This window comes from Hermetia illucens, chromosome 5 (assembly GCF_905115235.1).
Source record: "Hermetia illucens chromosome 5, iHerIll2.2.curated.20191125, whole genome shotgun sequence".
Lineage (NCBI taxonomy): Eukaryota > Metazoa > Arthropoda > Insecta > Diptera > Stratiomyidae > Hermetia > Hermetia illucens.
Genome location: NC_051853.1, coordinates 79,536,149 through 79,556,163, shown reverse-complemented (window position 1 = coordinate 79,556,163; position 20,015 = coordinate 79,536,149). Strand labels below are relative to the sequence as shown.

The following is a 20,015-nucleotide window of genomic DNA, read 5'->3' as shown; positions in this document are numbered from 1 at the left end:
ACTATAAAGCTTCAGTATTTCACTGAGAATTTCATTCGATCCCAACGTTTTTTTACCCCTTATAGTTAAGGACGCTCCTTCATTCCTTCCTTTGTCCATGAAGACTGAATAATCTGGAGTACGTTTCTCCTCTTCCCTCGTCTTAGCTGCTTCCATGGCACATGGTACTCGACGAGCTCCTAGGGTTTTCATAGGTAGTGTTGACTAGCTCATTCCAGTAGGGAGCTGCCTGCCTATTATTTCTTAGCTGGAAGGAACATCCTTCGTGTTTCCGTATTCTGCGGATCTAAGTATTACTTCATCTTCGCTCTTTTTCCGTGGCAACGTTTTCTTTTGGGGCTGACACATTACAGGCTGCTGTGACAAAGCTAATCATTAAGTCCACTAGTGATTTAGCGACGGCTCTTTTATTCGCGTCCGAGCCTGGTGGCTCATGCACCGCTTTCGTGATCGATCGTCACTAGGCTGACTAGTGCCTATCCAAGACCACTAACTAGGAGGTGTGAATGGACTTAAAACCAAAAAGGATTGTTACAAATTAGGAACCCATTGCACCTCTCGAAAATTTCACTTTAAAGTCTTTAGAAGTTTGAGCATTGTAAGATTAGTCACCGTTTTATACATTGAAAAATCCAACAGTATCGCTTGTGCCGTTGCCATATTTGAATGCATTATTAAAGATTGTAGGCGCTGTAAAAATGGCAAACTAAATTAAATCTTACAATCAGGCTAACTACAGTAGAGAAGGCCCTTGTAAAAGTTTAGCAAATGAGTAAATTTCTTTTGAACTGGTTCAACGAAACATATGTTAACATATATATGGACTGTGAACTGATAGGAGGAACAGAAAGCAAACCAAAGATACTAGAAGCTCCACTGAGGGTGACAACATAATGCAAATTTAATTACACGAAAAAGACTTAAGATAGCTTGCGATTCAATGAAAGCGAGGGCGAAACGCATTAGACGTTACTTAAGTTAAGTAACAACTCAATAGCCGGGCTTTCCAGAAATATCACCGAAAAACGATATAGATAGATAGATATAGATTTTTAAAATTAGCTCGTAAAGTCTAGTTTGTATAAATTGTGAGCCTGCAATTTTAGAAATAGTTGCATAACTACACCCACCTTCAGTCAGAAGGCAAAATTGTCTCTGATCACGATGATCATGCAGTAAATTTCAGAATGTTCATTTTCCAGCAGCAAATATCACATGATATTATAGTTTCCATAGTTGCCATGGACACTTGAACGCGAAACAGCCCTATACAATGCTCCACGCAAATACTGTTAGCGCTGCTCGAAACAATATAGGACTGAAAAAGTTGCGAGAGAGGCATCCTCCTCGTATTATCACGACTTGCCTAAACATTCAAATTGACGACAAACGACCCAAAAAACCGAAAAGCAGAAGGTGATTTGAAAACCTCGGGACTCTACCCGGACCAAACTTGCGACCGAAAGAAGTGGTGATCTCGATCCAGAGGAATTCACCCCGCTTACTGAACAGCGTAAGAGCTAAAGAAGAAGATTGTGGATTCCATAGCCTTTACAATCTGACGTTAATAAAATAAACCCAAATATTTCATTTTCATAAAGAAAAATGTATTTTTTGTTAAGTCGGCCATTTGAAGAAGTTTACAAGACATTCTTCAAAACTATTCAACTTCGCCATTTCACTCCTCTTCACTTTCTTCCTCACTAGAGGCCATCAACCAATCAATGAGCTTTTTCAAATGTGTCTTCATCCATTCCGATTCGTCACTCAAATTTTCGTACCATTCGAGAATTGCATCTTCCGCCACATAGTCCTTGTCATATAAGTAATGAACAATTTGTGCCACCTTAGCTTTAAAGTCTTCCTCTTGATTGCAACAATCCTTGAAAAAAAGTGGAAATGTAAATTGTCCTTCAAAAACACATTTCTTCTTTATTGAATGCTTCCTTACCTCAACACCTTTCAAACAGTCTATCATTGCGTCCTTGTACTTAATGTAATTTGAAATAACCGGTCCCAAGTGACCAAGAACATGATGCAAGTTTTGAACTATATTGGCTGACGACTCCTTCACTTTGGGCAGTGACAGTATTGCTTTAGTTACGTAAAAGTTCACTTCGGACAACGACATGTTGTACGCATAACGAGACGAATTAATTTCCAAAATTAAAAAGTCTGGGTTCGATTTCTCGTTATAGCCACGTGTCAAGGAGTCGATAACTTCCGAGAGGAAAACTGTTTTAAAGTAGAAGAATTTTAGAGGTTGGTTATGTCATTCACTGCAACCAATACTAACTATTTGTATCGTCCGGAACAGGGGATCCATGACTAGAAAGCTCATCTTCTGTTGATGAATTGTATTCACTGTCTTCAAAGGAGAAAGGCACTGATCTCATCTTGAGGAATCCACCAACTTCCCACTCTTCATCTTCTTCGTCATCGAGCTCTTCCGTGTCGTTTGTTTTCTGTGTGCTGATGCTGAATCGTTTCGCAATGGGATCTGAAATTTCCCACAGTGAAAAAGCATAACTAACAGGACGTATACAATTATTTAAGGCCTTTTTTGGGCTTTTTTGAATAGTAAACCAAAACCCTAGGACAATGAGAAGACTTACCGGTCTCGCTGGGTGTAGTTATATTCGAATTAGGTGCAATCACAGTCTTAGGAGCAATAACGACACCCTCCAACACATGTGAATTCGATGAAATCTTCGCACCCGATCCAATAAGGCAATATTCCAAGCTGCAATTGTCCTCGATAACAACATCATCGTACATGTACACATGATCCAGATTGCAATTCTTCCCGATCTTACAATTCCGCCCAATTACCACTGAAGACAATTTCGACCCCGTATCGACCGAGGACCCACTATCCAAAACAATATTTTCCTTTGACATCAATTTCGAAAGTGTCGCACTTTCATGCTTATAAATATTATTTCGTAGAAATAGAAATTGTTGTCGTAAACAACATATACCCATGTCGGGAACCAGTGGATACGACCACCGATTGATCACGTCATTGCTAACAATTTGATATGTTAGCCAGTTGCTAACTCTTCGAGCATATTGTTCGCGTGGCAGCATTTCCACATAAATCCGACTGTTCAGAACCTCTTCATTGATGATCAAGCCCCGAACGAAGTCATCTCGATTCTCGAAATCGAAATTGTCACTGAACAGCGTCAGCAGTAATGGTGAGCAAATCGCGATTTGGGGATCGGCTAAATTGTGATGCAGCGCTACATTGGAGTTTTGAAGGAATATGTCCAGTGGCATTGCGAATGATTGTTCCCTAAAATTTGTTTTGATACGTTGGTGATATTGCAGGCGTTTATTGTCTGTACTCATTGCTATCATGACCTCGTCTCCAGTACGGACGCCAGTGATAACTTCTTTATAGATGACCGTCATGGCGATTCCTTTGTCGTATTTGGCAGTTTTTCTATATAACCACAAAGGAAAAATTACAAAAATGTTTCCTAATATGAATTCACTAATTTACTTGTGTTCCTCCAAAAAGTAACTTAAATTGGCATTCGTTACAGTTTCAGCTTCCATTAGCACGAAATGGCCTCGTATTAAACTTTTGGCATCGATGTCCCGTAGAGCATCTCCCAAGCAGCGGCATCCCTCTGCTCCAATCACCTTCACAGACATGTTTATAGACCAAGTACATCCTTGTTTCTGCCGTTTGCTGTTGAAAGTAGAAGATATTTTCATAATTAAACAATAATAAAATAATCTTTACACGTAGTGTCCTGTTTATGACGGTACAAATTTTAATGTTGGTTAGTACCACTTGTTTGAGGAAAATTGGTCCATGGAATTGGCACTCTTATCTTTTACCATCAGAGAGTTATAGCATTTTTCGCGAAATTTCTTATAAATGAATATTGTTTTCCGAATGCAACAGTTACCATCACTTCGAAGATGTAACTGTTTAAATTTTAAATAAATTCAAAATCGATTTTTTATCTAAATTTCATTATCCATTATTGTAACGATACTTACAAACCTACAAAGTTGATAAAAGTTTCCTCATTATGTTAGCTTTCAAACGACATGTAAAAAGGATGGGAAAAACCGTGGTCTTGATATGGGGCAAATTCACGCAGATGGACGAATCGTGTAGTCCAGGGCGCCAGAGAGATATCGAATTGGTATACCAAACAAAGATGAACTGAAAGCAGATCGTTGGACGACAAAAACAGTGGTAACACCCACCGCGTATGTTCAAGAGGCGCGACAGCAGGAAGTACTCCAGGAAACTCATCAACTCTGAGATCTCCACCAATGTCAAAGACGGTGAAGTATAAGATACAGGGAAGGTCCGAAAATCCCAAAAGTGAAGTAGCGAAGAACTCCGTCGGGCTCATAGAGAGCAGAATCCCGATCTGGAGGCTTGGGGCAAAAATAGTTAAGCTGTCTGAATTTATCAAGGACAAGCACAAAGTGCACCAAGCCATAAAGAATATGGTGAGGGCTATTAGAGTCCTTTATAATAGATCGCAGATGGTGGAAAAGAATACTAAAGAGACGCCGAAACCTACTATCCCAACAATGCCACAAGCGACCCAAGTGACGCCCAACCGTACTACCAGCCAATTATGACCAAATAAACGAGTACGCGAAAAAGAGGAGGATCCTCTGAATAATCAACAGGCGCCTAAAAGAAAAGAGGATAGGTAATTCCTAAAAGCAGCATTAATAGTTCAGAAGGGGGAAAGCACACAGGCAATGTACGAACGTCGCCAGCTTACCAAGCCCAACCCAAACGAAAACAATGGATGGACAAGAGCTACCAACAAATTAACTCCAGTAAGAGCAATCTGTCCTACGCGAAGATACTGAAAAAGATCGAAGTTGATCCCAACCTAAAAGATATGAACGGAAATGTGAAGAACTCAGAAAGGGAATGTGATGTTCGAGCTGAAGCTGCTCGAAAACATGAGATCTACATACAGTGCAAGGATCTCAGTGAAATGATATCGAAAGGAGAAATGTGCGCCTTGAAGGAGCAATTCAAATTGGAAGAACTTGTAGAGGAGTCTATTGTAAGTATACTAAAAGCCTAGGGCGATACTCAAATGGTCACAATTCGAGTACCCGCCGAGGCATCAGCGAAGTTGTCCGCCGTTTACGAGAATAGGCTTCACTAAATAGGTACTTTAAATGAATGCTCCCAAAAAAATCCAAACCTGAACCGAAGCAAGGGAAACCCCGGGCAGGACAGGGGTGCAGGTAGGAAACAGGAAGCTCACCATTATCTATGCTAGTGCGGTCAAGAGCATTCGACTGGCCATACTTCCAAAAATATTTCCCGAGCAAATACTCGTGACGAGCAAGAAACCATCAAAGACCTTGTCGTCAGACAGATGTGCGAGGGATGGACTGCTTAACTTGTGTTCACCGGAATACGCTTTCCACCAGGTCATATACTGGTGGACTGCACGTCGGAAGACATTGTAGAGTGGCTTAGGACCATAGTTTCTAAATTCCCAGGTTGGAAAGGAGGAGAACTCTCAACATATGCTGGGCATGATATACCAGGAGCATACATGGTGACTGTCTTTCTCCCAAAAGCCGCGACAATAGAGACAGAAGATCTCATGGACCTCCTAATCGCTCAGAATCAGGATCTTCATACGCGATTATGGAGAATCTTCAGGAGCTAGGTGGAGGGAAAGGGTAAACTCCTCACGATTCCAGGAGGCAATCAAGCATCGGAGTTGCTATATCAACTATCGATTTGGCAACACACCTGCACATATGCATAGGGAAAAGCCGAGGAAAGACACCTCGGAGGTGACACCGGGTGTAAAGCATGCCGAGGCCCCAGAAGAAGTCTCAAAAGCCATAGAGGCGGAAAGGACTGGATTAACCAGGGAAATAGACCTGCTGCCCAGTGAAGAGCAGAAGCTGGACGACCCAGACCTAGGACTTCTAAGGCTCAGGGGGGACAGCGACGATACTCCGGCAGGGGAGAAGAGCTCCAAACAATAACGGAACCAACGGCCAGCACTAAGATAGCCCAGATAAACCTCCACCATAGCTGCATCTGCGGTAATTGCAAGGGCAAGTTCCAAGGAAAACATTGGAATAGTGCTGGCTCGCGATCTGCAAGGAGGAAGCATGCAGGTAATTTGGGACTCCTCTTTTGAAAAACCAAAAGCTTGTATAATTATTAAACGTAATTTAAAATATATATGTCTTTCAGAATTCCTGACCGGGGACCTTGTGGCTATCCAAGTCTCATTGGAACCCGGGAGGAGCCCCCGGCAGTCGTGGCACCGGAAAATTTCCCAGGAGACAACATCCGGGTTCCACGGGAGCAAGTCGCTAAACTGGTGAAGTACTGTGAGAAGAGGGCATTACCACTTCTACTCGGCTGCGATGCCAAGCCCATCACGAAGTCTGGGGAAGCAGCGACACCAATCGAAGAGGTGAGTACCTTCTTAAATTGATTCTTTGCAATAAGTTAGAAATATATAATTTAGGGAACACTTCCAACATTTGTGACCAGCAGGTACTAGGAGGTACTAGACATAACTCTAGAAAATACTCTAATGAACGGGCTGGTCAGGAGTTGAAGAGTCTCGGATGAGCCCCCTATGTCTGATCACAGAATAATCTGATTCGACATTGAGGGTAACTCTGAAATAAAAAAAATAATAAGAAATCCTAGGAGAACGGATTGGGAATCCTATATAACGAACCTGACCAACAACATGGCCCAACTTCAAGAGGGCGGTGATATCAGGAGCGAACTGGAGCTAGAGAAAGTGGTGGAAAACCTCAACGCAGTCATCATTGACGCATATGAGGCCAGCTATCCAACTAAGATAGTTAAGACATCAAGAGATGTCGTGGAACAGGAACCTGGCCAGAATGAGAACAACTCTTCAACCGGGCTAAACAAACCGAGGACTGGCAGAGGTACAAAAATGCACTGACTGCGTATAGTAACGCGATCAGGGAAGCAAAACGGAACAGCTTCAAGAAATTCTGCGAAGTGATCGAACAGACCATAGAAGCAACCAGGCTTTACAATGCTGTAGCCAAAGACTCTGTCTGTTTGCAGAAGGAAGATGGGATTTCCCGGGATCCTACCCCATGGCGGCAGATGACAACATTCTGCCTGGCACCCCAACAACGAATAAAACGAGAAGAAAGGAGAACTGGAAACTAGCAAAAGAGAATATTCAGAACCTAGGGTAAAGGCAGTGGGACCTTTTAAACCACTGAAATCAGACAGAGTCGATGGCAATTTTCCCAGCACTAATCCAGGGGCCTAGGAATCACCTTAGAATCTCTTCTGAGGGTGGTAAGGGGCAGCGTAGCCCTGGGATATATACCAAGGACATGGAGACGGGCAAAAGTGCTATATTCTGAAAGCGGGTAAAAAGGATCCTTTTCACCCTAAATCTTTCAGACCAATTTGCCGCATCGTTCGTACTCAAAACGATGGAGAAGGTCATAGACAACTATATTAGAACTAACGTTCTAAAGCGTAACACCCTACCTCAGTGTCAACACGCTTACCGGGCAGAACGGTCAACTGAAACTGCTCTATACGCGGACGATATTGTTTTAATCTGTAGGGGCAAATATGAGGATACCCTGTGTGATAGAATCCAAACTGGACTAAGGGTTACTAGTGATTGGTGCAGGAAGGTGGGACTGCGGATCAATCCAGCCAAAACCACCATAGTTCCATTCACTAGGAGACGTAAGCTTGATTACCTAAGAACAATTAGGTTACATGACATGGAGGTGAAACGAGAAACAAGTTAAATATTTGGGAATCACGCTAGACCAAAAACACAAAACCTTAAAAATGAGGAGGAACGGTTGAAGGAACTATATTGGGCCTATCAGGAATGGAGCAGTCCAGGGAGCTTATTGGGCACAAAGGTTTGCTCAAACCTCACTAAAAAGAACCGCCGAATCATAGTGGGAATTCTCACTGGTCACTGTCGGTTAAACTATCACCTAAGGAAGCTAGGGATATCTACGGGCACTGCCTGCAGGTTCTGTGCGGAGGGTTACGAAACCTCTATACACGTTCTGGGACAGTATCCGGCACTTTTGCAAAGTAGGTGGAGGCATCTTTGAGAACACTTAACACCAGATGCAAAGTTGAAAGATCTGAAAATAGGGAATATACTAAAATTCTTAACGGTTATAGGCTTGCTTGAGATACCATGATTAATAGGTACACTATAACCAGCAAAAGGGACACAATAGTTCTTTAAGGACGCGGTACGACTTTCGCTTAACAGAATAATAATAATAACCCTCTAGCAATTAGCTAACTTTCAGGGACTAGATCACTTCGGTAGAAAAGGAAGACAAATGTTTGAAAGTAATTTGTATCGGCATAGATCAATGCAGAAGGTATGAGGAAAAAGGTCATATTGCCAGGGAGTGCAATAGGGACTCCTATTGTGCGAAGTAAAGGAGGAACAGGATAACCGGAATATTGCTGGAACTGTTAAATACGAAAATGAGATTTATTTGAATAAACAATTGCAGAGATCATCACGATTGACTTGAGCAGACAATGTAAGAATCTGAAATGGAAATTCCCATCATCAGTTAATCGGATATAAACCATCCCGGTGGCATATGGGTCACCGATTCGACTGATGGAGCGGGGTTGTAGTCAGGCAGCCTGTGGCTTTGTTCAAGCGAAAATAAGTGTGTTCGATTCTCGACGCAGGGGGACAAAGTAAAAAGGTGATTTCAACACTTAGGCCATTGAGTGTTGTAGCAGAGAATCAAATGCAAAGGGGCACATTATTAGAAGCTTTTGCGCAAATAGATATGTCAGCTTGCAGTGAATGCCAACGAATGTTGTAGACCTAACTTTTGTCAGCCCTGCAATCGTTCTCGAAACCAAACAAGATTTCAAGCTGATCTGATCTTTGGATGAGGAGACCTTTATAGAGGTGTGGTTAGACCAACCTGATAAAGCAGGTACCTCTACGGGAAGAACTATCCATGCGGCCCAATTCATTGCTAAAGCATCTGACGCCTCCCTGCTTAGAAGGTGCTCATTCCCCGCAAGAAGAGCAAACTACTGGTGGAATGGTGAACTGGCCAGATTTCGATCAGCCTACCACCGAACCAGAAGAACGGCTCAGATGGCATTATGTAGGATCGAACAGGGTCAAAAAGATTGCCCCTATAAGGGAGCCCACACAGGAGGAAGAATTTCACCGGATGCGATACGATTAAGAACCGTGGTGAAGTGTTTTTTCCACCTCTTCAGTTGCTTGTCATCGTGGATGAAAGAAAAGTCGACCGTTGACGTCCTTTATAGGACGACCGAAAGATTTGCGACCACATGCAAGCTCTTTCATGATGCGATATACACTTCTGAAATCATTGCGTCCAGCGGCAATTTCACCCTTGTCACGACGTACACTACGATGAACTTCTCAGTATTGCGCTCGGTATCGAAGTTCGAGCGCGTCGCGCCCGCCATCGATCGCAAGGGTAAATAGAGCCTTCAATCCCTTCCGTTCATCGATACGTTTCCACGATTCCGCAGTCAGCCAGATCTTATGACACCAGCATTTTTGATGGCAGTCAAATGCTCATCGATATTCTCAGAAAGCACGCCTTGCGGTTGCCGTCAAAAGAAACCCGACAAGGGATTCGTTTTGTCTACAACATGGTTTTCCAGAGCTCAAAAGCACATTGCCATAAATGTAGCAAAAGGGAGAGTCCCACCATCTTGCTTCGCTTAGACCCAGAATGCCCGAATTATATCGTTGGAATTCCCGCTAAAGTTGGAGAAAGCAAGCATTCTGAGGCCCATCGACACTGTTGACGAGGCGTGCGCACATTCCAGAAACCAATCTAATTGCGTTTTCGATAGCCAAAGGTCGTGAGGGCAATCCTTATCCGAGTTGTTGACGTTTCCATAGGAATAAAGTTTCAAAATTTCTATTCCTTTTAGTCGCCTCTTACGGTAGCTGGTAAAAATGACCATAAACTTCTCTATTTTGGTAACCTACACACCCAATATGGTGTTGGCATTGCCATCTCAGAGGGTTTCCGTGATGCCATTAAAGAAGTCGAACGATTTGATGATCTGCTGATGAAGCTCACCATTATATCAGCTGATCGCACTATTCACTTCTTCACCGCGTACGCACCACAGACAAGTCGACCTAATGCCGGAAAAGATGCCCTCTGGCAACTTCTCGTTGAAAAGACTTGTCACGCGCCTGCTGACGACTATATTATCATTGCCGGCGACTTTAATGGTCATGTGGGCGAAGACAGTAACAGGTGCCATGGGGGAAAGGGGTTCGGAGCGCGCAATGAGGGTGGCGAGCGTATAATCGATTTTGCGGACACCCATGACCTTGTACTTATGAATACATGGTTCATCAAACGATTGTCTCATCTTCCTACATTTTATAGTGGGAACAGTAAAACACAAATCGACTATATAAGACGCCAACATTTTACCACTGTCACTGATTGCAAAGTCGTTCCCTATGAGACCATCACACCTCAACATCGGCTGTTGATTGCCGTCCTGCGAATTAAGCCACCGATAAAACAGCGTGAGGAACGCACTGGCCCGCGGCGCATTAAATGGTGGCGGTACTTTGCTGGAGCTCGGAGGTGGCGGTGAGGAAGACGGGGTGGCAACCCTGTCGGCCAAACCAAAACCAAGTGGCCGAGGAGAACCTCCATAGTGATGGCACCGAGAGACGCTGTACTCACTTTGGCTTGCCGGCCGTGATGCAGTAGGCGAATGCTCCAAAGGCCTAATCAGGGCGATCAGACGCGAGTCTGCACCGAGACTCATTTGAAGTGGTAAATTGGTCACGAAACCTTACCAGGGGTATACTGGTACCATGGGAACCAGGATAGCTCCTGGACTACCATACTTCGGGTTGTATGTGAGTACAGCTCGGTTGGGAGTTTCATGGGGGTTGTGATTATGCTCAAGCGAGAAGAGACCGGATCTCGGCGTGGTGTTGCGTTTAAACACGGATGCCGTAATCCTTAGTTCGGTAGAGATTTAGGTATGTCTTGCATCCACCAGTATGAATCCTAGGCCATGCACTTGGTATAGACTGGTACCGTTGTTACTTGTCTCAGCGGGGCTTTGATGTGGTCACAAAATCAATCCGGCCAGGTGCTCACGTAAAACCCTCAAGGACTTAACTGGCAGAGCAACTGAAGTCGAGGAGGCAATAAAACGAATGAAATCGGGGAAAGCCACAGGACCTGACGAAATCGCATCTGAGCTCTGGAAAGCGAAGAACTGGGACCCAACACTGTGGCTCAGTGAATTCTTTAATCGGGTTATTCGGGAAGGAAGAACACCATCTGACTGGTAAGAAAGTACCACTGTTCCAATATGGAAAAAGAAAGGTAGTCTAGCAGAATGTTCAAATTAAAGATTTTTGAATGCATTTTTGACAACCGTATTCGCGAAATCGTTGAAATAACCGTGAATCAAGCCGGATTTGTCAAAAACTGCGGAACCACAGAAGCAATACACGCTGCGCGGTTACTCATGGAAAAACACCGTGAGAAGCATCGCCCTCTTTACATTGCCTTTCTGGATCTAGAGAAAGCGTTTGACCGTGTGCCATACGAACTCATCTGGTATGTTCTACGACAACACTTAGTGCCAGAAGAACTCGTGCGCTGAGTTCAATTTCTCTACCACGATCCGAAAAGTAAAATTGGAAGTATGGCGGGTGTATCAAAACAGCTTCGTGTCTTTGTTGGTGTTCATCAAGGAAGCGCCCTCTCACCACTCCTCTTTGTTCTTGTTATGGACACCGTCACACGGGATATCCAACGCCCAGCGTCCGACGCACTGCTTTAAGCAGATGATGTTTCCTAGCATCTGATAGCAAAAATGATCTCGAGCAACTTGTACAAAAATGGAATGATCGTCTCATGCAACACGGTCTCAGATTGAGTTTGAATAAAATTTTTGAAGACCGATACCCATGAAACAAGCATAATCACTGTCATCGGCAGTGCCCTATCCAGAACTGATCGATTTAAATAACTCGGGTCAACGCTAGCAGCCAATGGAGAACTGCGTTATGAAATTGCTTCACGCATTAACGCGACCTGGATGAAGTGGCGTTTCACAACTGGTGTTCTTTGTGATCGACGTATCAACGAACGTCTCAAATCTAAAATTGACCACAATGTCGTCCGCCCAGCCGCTCTCTATGGTTCAAGTGTTGGCCAACTATAAAAGACAATGAACGGCGTCTTGCGGTAATGGAGAAAAAGATGCTACGTTGCATTAGTGGCGTCACACGTTTAGATCACATCCGAAATGAGGATATCCGCGATCGTTATGGGGTTGGGGATCGTGGATAGTGGAAAAGTTGCGGGAGAGGCGCCTTCAATGGTATGGTCACGTAATTCGTGCCATCGAGAATTCACTTGCCAAGATTGGTGTGAACATCGAAGTCGATGGTAAACGACCAAAAAGCAGACCTAAATAACGGTGGCTTGATACGCTAGATGGAGATTTGAAAGCCTCGAGATTGCACCCAGATCAGGCATTCGATAGAGCCGAATGGCGAAGCCGATCACGACGGGCCGACCCCGCTTCTGAACGTGACAAAGGCTGAAGAAGAAGAAGACGATTTGAGATTTCTAAAATCGGTCTAAGAATGGAAGTCAATGGGAAATGGCCAAAAGGATTGTCCGATGCAACGTTAGCTTGATACGCTGATTTGAATTGAGAGCGACTCCATCCATTGCCCCTAAAATTCAAAACATGAAATTTTTCATCGAAAAACAATCCTAACCGAAGCCCATACAAACCGGTGATGTTGAAAATTGTTAGGTAGGCGAACAATCGCTTGGAGATTATACGAAACGTAAGCTAAGAAAAGCGAAAAACGACGAGGGAGGACATGTCACAAGCATCTTCTATGAAAGGGAATCTAGGAAGAGCTGTATGCGCTCCATGATGTTTACCTTGAAGTTCGCAAAGAATGGGAAGAAACGGGAGATGATTTTATTGTATAAAAATTCCAATCAACACTTAGAACTAACATGGAACAACGTTTGAAGCAACCTTCAGATTGTCAACAATCAATTTTCGAGCAGGATTCATGTCAGCTAAACACGTTTGTACGCCGAAAACCGACCGCCGATATTCTGGTCAGAAACGCAAACCCATTTATGGAAGCTTTTCATTGAACGTCAAGAAGTAATGACCTCCCGGTGAAGGAAAAGAAAGGAAAATACCGGTTAGAATCCAACGCGATGCAGGTTCAAATTTGGCCTCCATCTGGCAGCGTTCCCGGTACTCACCTGATGTGTTCCTTGATATCATTCATATGCAGCCGCGCGTAGACAAAGACTTCCTCAATTCCACTTCTGTTCAGCGACTCAAGCGCGTAGTCCAGCAGAGGCACATTGGCCAACGTCAACAGAGCCTGAAGAGGAAAAACACAAAACCAACAACAATTTCACAATCTCTTCAGCCAATTTCCAAGTCCAATGCGAGTGGAAAATTACGAACCGTCGAGCTGTTATCACAAATCGGCTTGAAAGCTTCCGGCCGAAGGTCTGTCAGCAGAACGGCTTGCACTACGTCCTTTTTCTGGAACTGTTCCATTTTGTAAATTAAAGAAAATTGTCCGCCGTCCAAGCGAATTGCCCCGTGTCGTTTACAGCAGAACGTGAGCGAGGGTTATGTGGACGTGTGTCAACACGGAGAGCAACTTTGTTTTGACGTTTCGCGTTGACAGTTAAATGCGAGAGGAAAAGAGAGTTTGTGGTCAAGTTCGCGGCGTGGCGATTTTAAATTCGTGAGGCGATTGATCGTGTAAATTGTAATTTGGACAGAGCACCTAAACTATCATCAGAAGGCTCTGCACTTCAGCAATTATAATTAATTATATCTCAGCATTTACCGCTATTCGATACTCTAATAAGGCCAAAAACCTTATTAGTTGCGTTCGATATCCATCCAGTTGTTTCCAATATCCGTCACTACGCTGCGCATATCCAACAGGAGGAACTCACCACTCCTCATACCCGAGCCGGCTACCGCACGTCAAAAGTCAGAAGTTTCAAATCGTGTCGTCGTCCCCGTGATATTTACGTGTTTTTTTTACATAAAATAGTCTTTCTACGCTTTTTCTTAAATCCTGTGTAAACTTTTTTATGCACATCTAAGGTAAATTCCTTGTAATGACTTTGAAATAGATTCGCGCGCGCAACCATGAAGATCAAGAAACCAACAGTCGCAGGTAGAGTCCCTTCCTGTTACGGGGAAAAAGTTGAATGTGTGCCTCTAACCTCCAAAAATCGAATGCTTGCTGCTATGCTTAACGCTTCCCAGACAAGACAATTCCAATTAGCAGCTTTGCCTCATATTCAGCGAATTGTGCACTTAATCAATGGAACTTCTCTCCCTTAGCGATGGAGAAACGCAAAGCCACAACTGATCTGAATCACGAGAACTGGGACCGGGACGAGGAGCCGGAGGACAAGGGAACCTTCCAAACCGCCTCCGAGGATGTGCTGAAAACCCGCGTTATCAAAAAAGCCAAACGAAACATTAGCGCTGGTGAGTCGGGCACGGGCAAGAGCGTGTTCAGCGGATTTTCAGGTGAGTCGTGTTTAGCCCATTTGCGCAGATCTCATGGAAAATTGTTGCAGGTTTCGGCTCAAGTGCATCGACTGTGTCCGCCGGCAGCACTCCGTTTTCTTTCCTGTCGAAACTCACGCCCACCCCGCCACCGTCCAAGACTGAGAGTCCTAAGTCAGAGAAGTCAGAAGCCGACACCAAGTTTGGCTTCGAGAAGTCCAACATTTACTACACTAAATTGAAAGGACTGAACCAATCCGTCTCCGACTGGATCAAAACGCACGTTGACAAGAATCCCCTATGCATACTCACACCAATCTTCAAGGACTACGAAAAGTACCTCAAGGAGATCCAGGAGGAGAAGCCAGAAGGCACCATCACAAGTGCTGCAACCAGCACAAGCTTCAAATTCGGGGGACAACCACCTAAAACAGATGCCCCGCCAAAGCCAAACGAGAAGGCATCACCGGAGAAGGGAGCTATTCCCAAATTCTCATTCGGAACAGTAAACTCAACCACAGACAGCAAATCATCATCGAATTCGATATTTGGAAACGTGGGGGTGAAACCCGCCCAGAACGACAGCAAACTCAGTACATTTTCGTTCAAGCCAACTCAGGCAACAATCGAAGCCAGCTCCTCAAAAAGCAGCATCTTCTCGAATGCATCCTCAACTTCAGGCGAAAGCTCGGCTCCATCGTCGGTGACGGGATTCAGCTTCTCCGCTGCGAAGCCGTTCACCTTCGGCAGTAACGTAACAGCCGCTCCCCCAGCGGAACCAAAAGACAAGGATGAAGCCGATGAGGATGAGCCACCAAAAGTTGAGTTCACGCCTGTCGTTGAGGACGACAGCGTATACAGCAAGCGGTGCAAGGTGTTTGTGAAACACGACGGGAACTACGCCGATCGAGGCATTGGCACGCTTTACCTCAAATCAGTCAAAGACAAGGACGTGACCCAGTTGATTGTCCGGGCGGACACGAACCTCGGCAACATTTTGCTCAACTTTATCCTGAACGAGTCGATCCCAGCACAGCGGCTGGGCAAGAATAATGTTATGATGGTGTGCATTCCAACCCCCGACGCTGACCCAAAACCAACGTCGATCCTCCTGCGGGTGAAGACCGGCGAGGAAGCGGACGAACTGCTGAGCACAATCAACAAGTACAAGAAGTAGTGGCAAAAATGGAGATGCGAAGACAGTGCTTTGTTGGGAGTCTGAACTCCAGAACTCGGTGCAGGACGTGTTATTGCAATTGAGTTCGTTGTTTCGTGACGAGTTTCTTTTTTATCGTTGACAAGTTGTGTGGCGAGAGGAGAGAATATCAAGAAAATTGAACAAAAATACACATGTTGAATAAATAGTTGATAATTTACAGCCTGAGTGTTCTTATTCATGAGTTGGCGAAGCTTCGGGAGCACGATTGGAATTTTAGTAGCGGATTTTCGCCCGAAAAAACGTGCCTGGGGGTGAAAGGGCAATTACTTAACTTTAGTCTAGTTTGGGCTCAAACTACTGACGGTTTAACTTCAATATAATTTGCAAACTTGTCGTATTGTTGCGAATATATAAAGGAGCGTTTTTCTACCTGTTGCCACTTTCGGTCACGCTGCGCCCAGGGCAGAGGTGAGGCAGCGTCTGAAGAGAGGTCTCTGCCTTGGACGGAATCGTTAGTCCTTTTTGTTTTTTGAATGCTTGGGTGCTAGGCCTCAAACGAGGGATTCGTGAGCCAAAAAACGGGGGAGTAAGTTGCTCTCCATTTAGTCCGGTCCAACGTCATGTGGATGTGGACTTAGGATCCCCCATGTTAACAACTTCCATCTATTCTCTCCCTGGTATCGTTAATTCATTATCTTCGCAATTGATGTTGTACATGGTTTTCCAATGAGAACAAATCGATGCTAAAATGGAGTAAAACAACGACACTAACACCAAAAGAAAAATCTGCAAAATCTTACACGCGCAAATCATTGACGAACGTCGAACGTAGGCAATGTATTTCCCCCAACATAACAATTCAATCAAAGCGGCATTAGACGAACCTCAAACCATGAAATGGTTCATACAGAATTCCATCGTGGTATTCACTCTACGACTGACCTTACGCGATCATATTTCATCAGTTGGCGTCAGTCAGAATGACAAAATTATGGCGTCTAGGGTATTTCTATGCCAATGACCGATAGACTGATGGAAATTTTTAAATAAAATCTGTTAATCCAGCTTAACTTATGATAGGCTGAGCGTGGCACAGTTGTCATTGTGTTGTTAATCGAAACATGGCTTCCAAACGGTCCGGAGCTTCCGAAATGCAGTTTCTACATATAATTTCCCTCATTTCCATAATAAATTACAATAAAACACGCACGATGAAATCAACGCACTTGTGAGAAACACGTGTTATTCAAAACAAACAAACAAAGTGTTTTCTAGGCAGAATTTTTAGAATCACCTGTAAATGTAGGTTGAACTCAAATCAAAATACCATATATGGTTGGTCTAAACGTTTCAGGTGAGATATGGCGACCCGTTTGGACGCACCTCCGAGGTCGACGGTAAAGTGGTCTCGCTCAAGAGTTTTATGAGGTCCGTCGTATGGTGATTGCACCGGCCTCGCTGAGCACGCCGGCGACGTTTTCGCATGGTTGGCAGGTGGCGGTAGTTTGATCCGGCTCATGGTATCCCTGAGCAGCCGCAAAGGTCGGTCGAATTTAGGCTCGATCGCACGTCGAGAACTGAGTCGTTGCGGAGTCTTAAGTTCTCCCCGTATACAAGTTCCGCGGGGGTTGCAGCAAATTCCTCGCGGTGGATTGTCCGTAGGCCAAGTACGATAAAAGGCAGGACTTGTGACCAGGAAGGCCCGTCTTGTGACATTTAGCGTTTTGTGCCATCTTTTGAGCATCCCGTTGGGTAGGCAGTTGTCCAGTGGCATCTGAAGCGTAGGAGTTTGCCTAACTCCGAGAAACGAGAGGTTTCAAACTGCATACCCTGGTGAGTGATGATGATTGCCGTCACATGATAGTGCCGTAATGTCTTTGAGGGCAATCACCTCAGGATACCACGTGAGCCTATCGACGATTGTGAGGCAATGCCTGAAACGGTGCGGGTTTCGCAATTGGCCAATGATGTCGTGGTGGCGCTTGGTGGAACATACCTACCTTTTTTCTCACATGCTTTACATGTTTTACACTTCCATGCGACGCACTGGCCCAAGAATTAATTTACGGTTCGTAGTCCAGATGCCTGGGTGCGGCAGATCGTGAACGGGTTAAATATTCGCTTGCGGAAAGTGGCCGAAATGTATGGTATTGCTCCCTTTATAGAGGTCAAGCCGAAAATGGGGAACTCCTTGAAAGTATATTTGCAATTACTTCTCAGGCTTTGAAGAACTCCTCTTGAATTAATGAGGAGATACTTTGCCAGGTTTCTGTTTTAAGGTAAATATAAAAGGCTTGTGGTCCGTGAACACTGTGAACCTGGCCTGCTTTCTAGGAAATAACGAGATACGTGGCTAATACCTCACGCTCGTGGCTACTAGAGTTCCATTGGGCGGGGCTTAACTGATGCGAATCTATTGCGGAAGCTAATCCGTGCACATTATAGGGCCTGAACTGCTGTCAGTTTAGTGCCTATGATATGTACGGATACAATACAAGCCAACAGTCCAACCGGATACTACTTGGTCAGATCTAGCGGGAAGCCTCATCGGTAGATCCAACAAAACTTTTTCCACGCTGGCCCGGGCGCTTTGAGTGTGCGCCGTTCCAGTACTCCGCTCCGAAGCGGATTTTGTTATAGCGGTCTCCACATAGGAACACAGAAAGAATACCAACACAAAACAGTCTCAACTTGATCTTGGTGTTGAGATAAATCCATTTCGAGATTAAACAGACAAAGTTGCGAATGCGTATCTAGCATTGTTAATGCATTGGACCACATCCAATTCGGTGCCACCGTAAGCAGAAACCCCAGTTCCTAGATATACATATAAATTGATCAACGCTTTCGATGCTCTGCTCGTTAATGTAAATAGAGGGAGTACGATGATCCGTCAGACCAAGAACGTTACCTCTCTTTCCAAATCTAGAGCCATGACCAGTTGAGCGGGCAAACTTGATCACCAGCCACCATTAGATTGCGTTGTCTTTTGAGGCCGACGTCAGTGGCTCTCTTGTTATGTACATCCAGAGTACAAATCCTGATCCTGATGATCAATCTGATTGCTCGTTGCAACCCAACGGACCTTATAGAAAGCTTTGTGTTCGAACAATATATCACCAATGACAAGGCAGAACACCTTAGCATTTATATCACCCATCACGATCAAAATGTCTCAATAATGTTCAGCAATTTATGGACAGAACGCATTAAGCGTGAAGATCTGAACGCTACCAACACGGTCAGCTGCTCATCATCGTTATACCTAGGTCATACAAGCGGTCGATGTTTAACTTGAGATTGTCAATCATCAGATGGTGGTCTCCTTCGAGGTCGATGTCAGCGCCTCTCTTGTTATGCACATCGAGGAGACAACTCCTAAATCTACTGCGGATCGCAAAGTGGTCGATCTGATTGTCTGACCTTATGGCAGGCTCTGTAATCGAACAATGTCACACCAGAGATAGTGGAAGGTGCAGAAATCCACAAACCTCCAAGCATTATCATTACGGTTGCCAAGACCGTATCTCCCCATCACATGCTCGAACAAGGTTTTGTCAGTACCCACCGTGGCATTCAGATCACCCACCACCATAGCAAAGTCACCTTTAGGAAACCTCCCATGAATTGCGTATAATTCCTAGTAAGTAACATCCTTCTTCACTAAATTGAAACTTTTCGTATGTGCATAGCATTCTACGATTGTGATGCTCCTTAACCTGAACCGTCAGAAACAATCCGACACGGATTCGGCTTTCCAGAGTGCTGCAAGAGGTGAATGTTTTTTTCTGCAGTGTCTTATCGACGCAGATTTATCGTACAATAAGCCCTTTCACCATCATCAGTGGTACCTTAGCACCGGATGGCTGCTATAATATAACGCAACGCGGTTATATCAGCCGTTTATTGGGACAGGGTATCGGCTAGCAACTTGGCAGCTCCTTTTTTGTGCAGGGAGTGCACGTTCGTTAGTCCGTTCGCGTTGTAGAGAACGTCGTTGTGCAGTCAATCCAGTCTGAGGCTCCTTCCGTGGCTTTATAACTTTAGTTTTCCGTGTAGAGTTATGAGTCCTACCCAATCCCAATTTGTCCCGTTTTTAGGCGCGGGAAACTCGCCTTCATCCGTCTACGTCAGCACTTTTCTACTAAGAAAAAACTTCCAGCGATCACTACGAGGAGGTGCAGATAGGGTTTGGTCGTAGAGCTGTTAGTGTTGGTTCAACAGGTTCCCAGGTGCTAT

General features: G+C 44.5%; 2 protein-coding genes across 3 annotated transcripts; one reads left to right on the top strand and one right to left on the bottom strand.

The window, feature by feature from the left end:
* Nucleotides 1-1,585: 1,585 nt before the first annotated feature.
* Nucleotides 1,586-13,787, bottom strand: LOC119656805 (translation initiation factor eIF-2B subunit epsilon). The gene is made up of 7 exons (XM_038063415.1): nucleotides 13,544-13,787; nucleotides 13,333-13,457; nucleotides 3,509-3,700; nucleotides 2,616-3,448; nucleotides 2,297-2,500; nucleotides 1,952-2,235; nucleotides 1,586-1,882 (listed from the first exon to the last, which is right to left on the bottom strand). The coding sequence occupies exons 1-7, from the start codon at nucleotides 13,637-13,639 to the stop codon at nucleotides 1,679-1,681; spliced, it is 1,938 nt and encodes a 645-aa protein (XP_037919343.1). The 5' UTR covers nucleotides 13,640-13,787; the 3' UTR covers nucleotides 1,586-1,678.
* Nucleotides 13,788-14,043: 256 nt separating this feature from the next.
* LOC119656806 (nuclear pore complex protein Nup50) lies at nucleotides 14,044-15,995 on the top strand. 2 transcript variants are annotated; one of them, XM_038063418.1, is made up of 3 exons: nucleotides 14,044-14,203; nucleotides 14,447-14,638; nucleotides 14,689-15,995. In XM_038063418.1, the coding sequence occupies exons 2-3, from the start codon at nucleotides 14,449-14,451 to the stop codon at nucleotides 15,792-15,794; spliced, it is 1,296 nt and encodes a 431-aa protein (XP_037919346.1). In that variant the 5' UTR covers nucleotides 14,044-14,203; nucleotides 14,447-14,448; the 3' UTR covers nucleotides 15,795-15,995. The 2 variants fall into 2 exon arrangements, with proteins under 2 accessions (XP_037919346.1, XP_037919345.1); XM_038063417.1 differs by having other exon boundaries at nucleotides 14,063-14,276.
* Nucleotides 15,996-20,015: the final 4,020 nt, after the last annotated feature.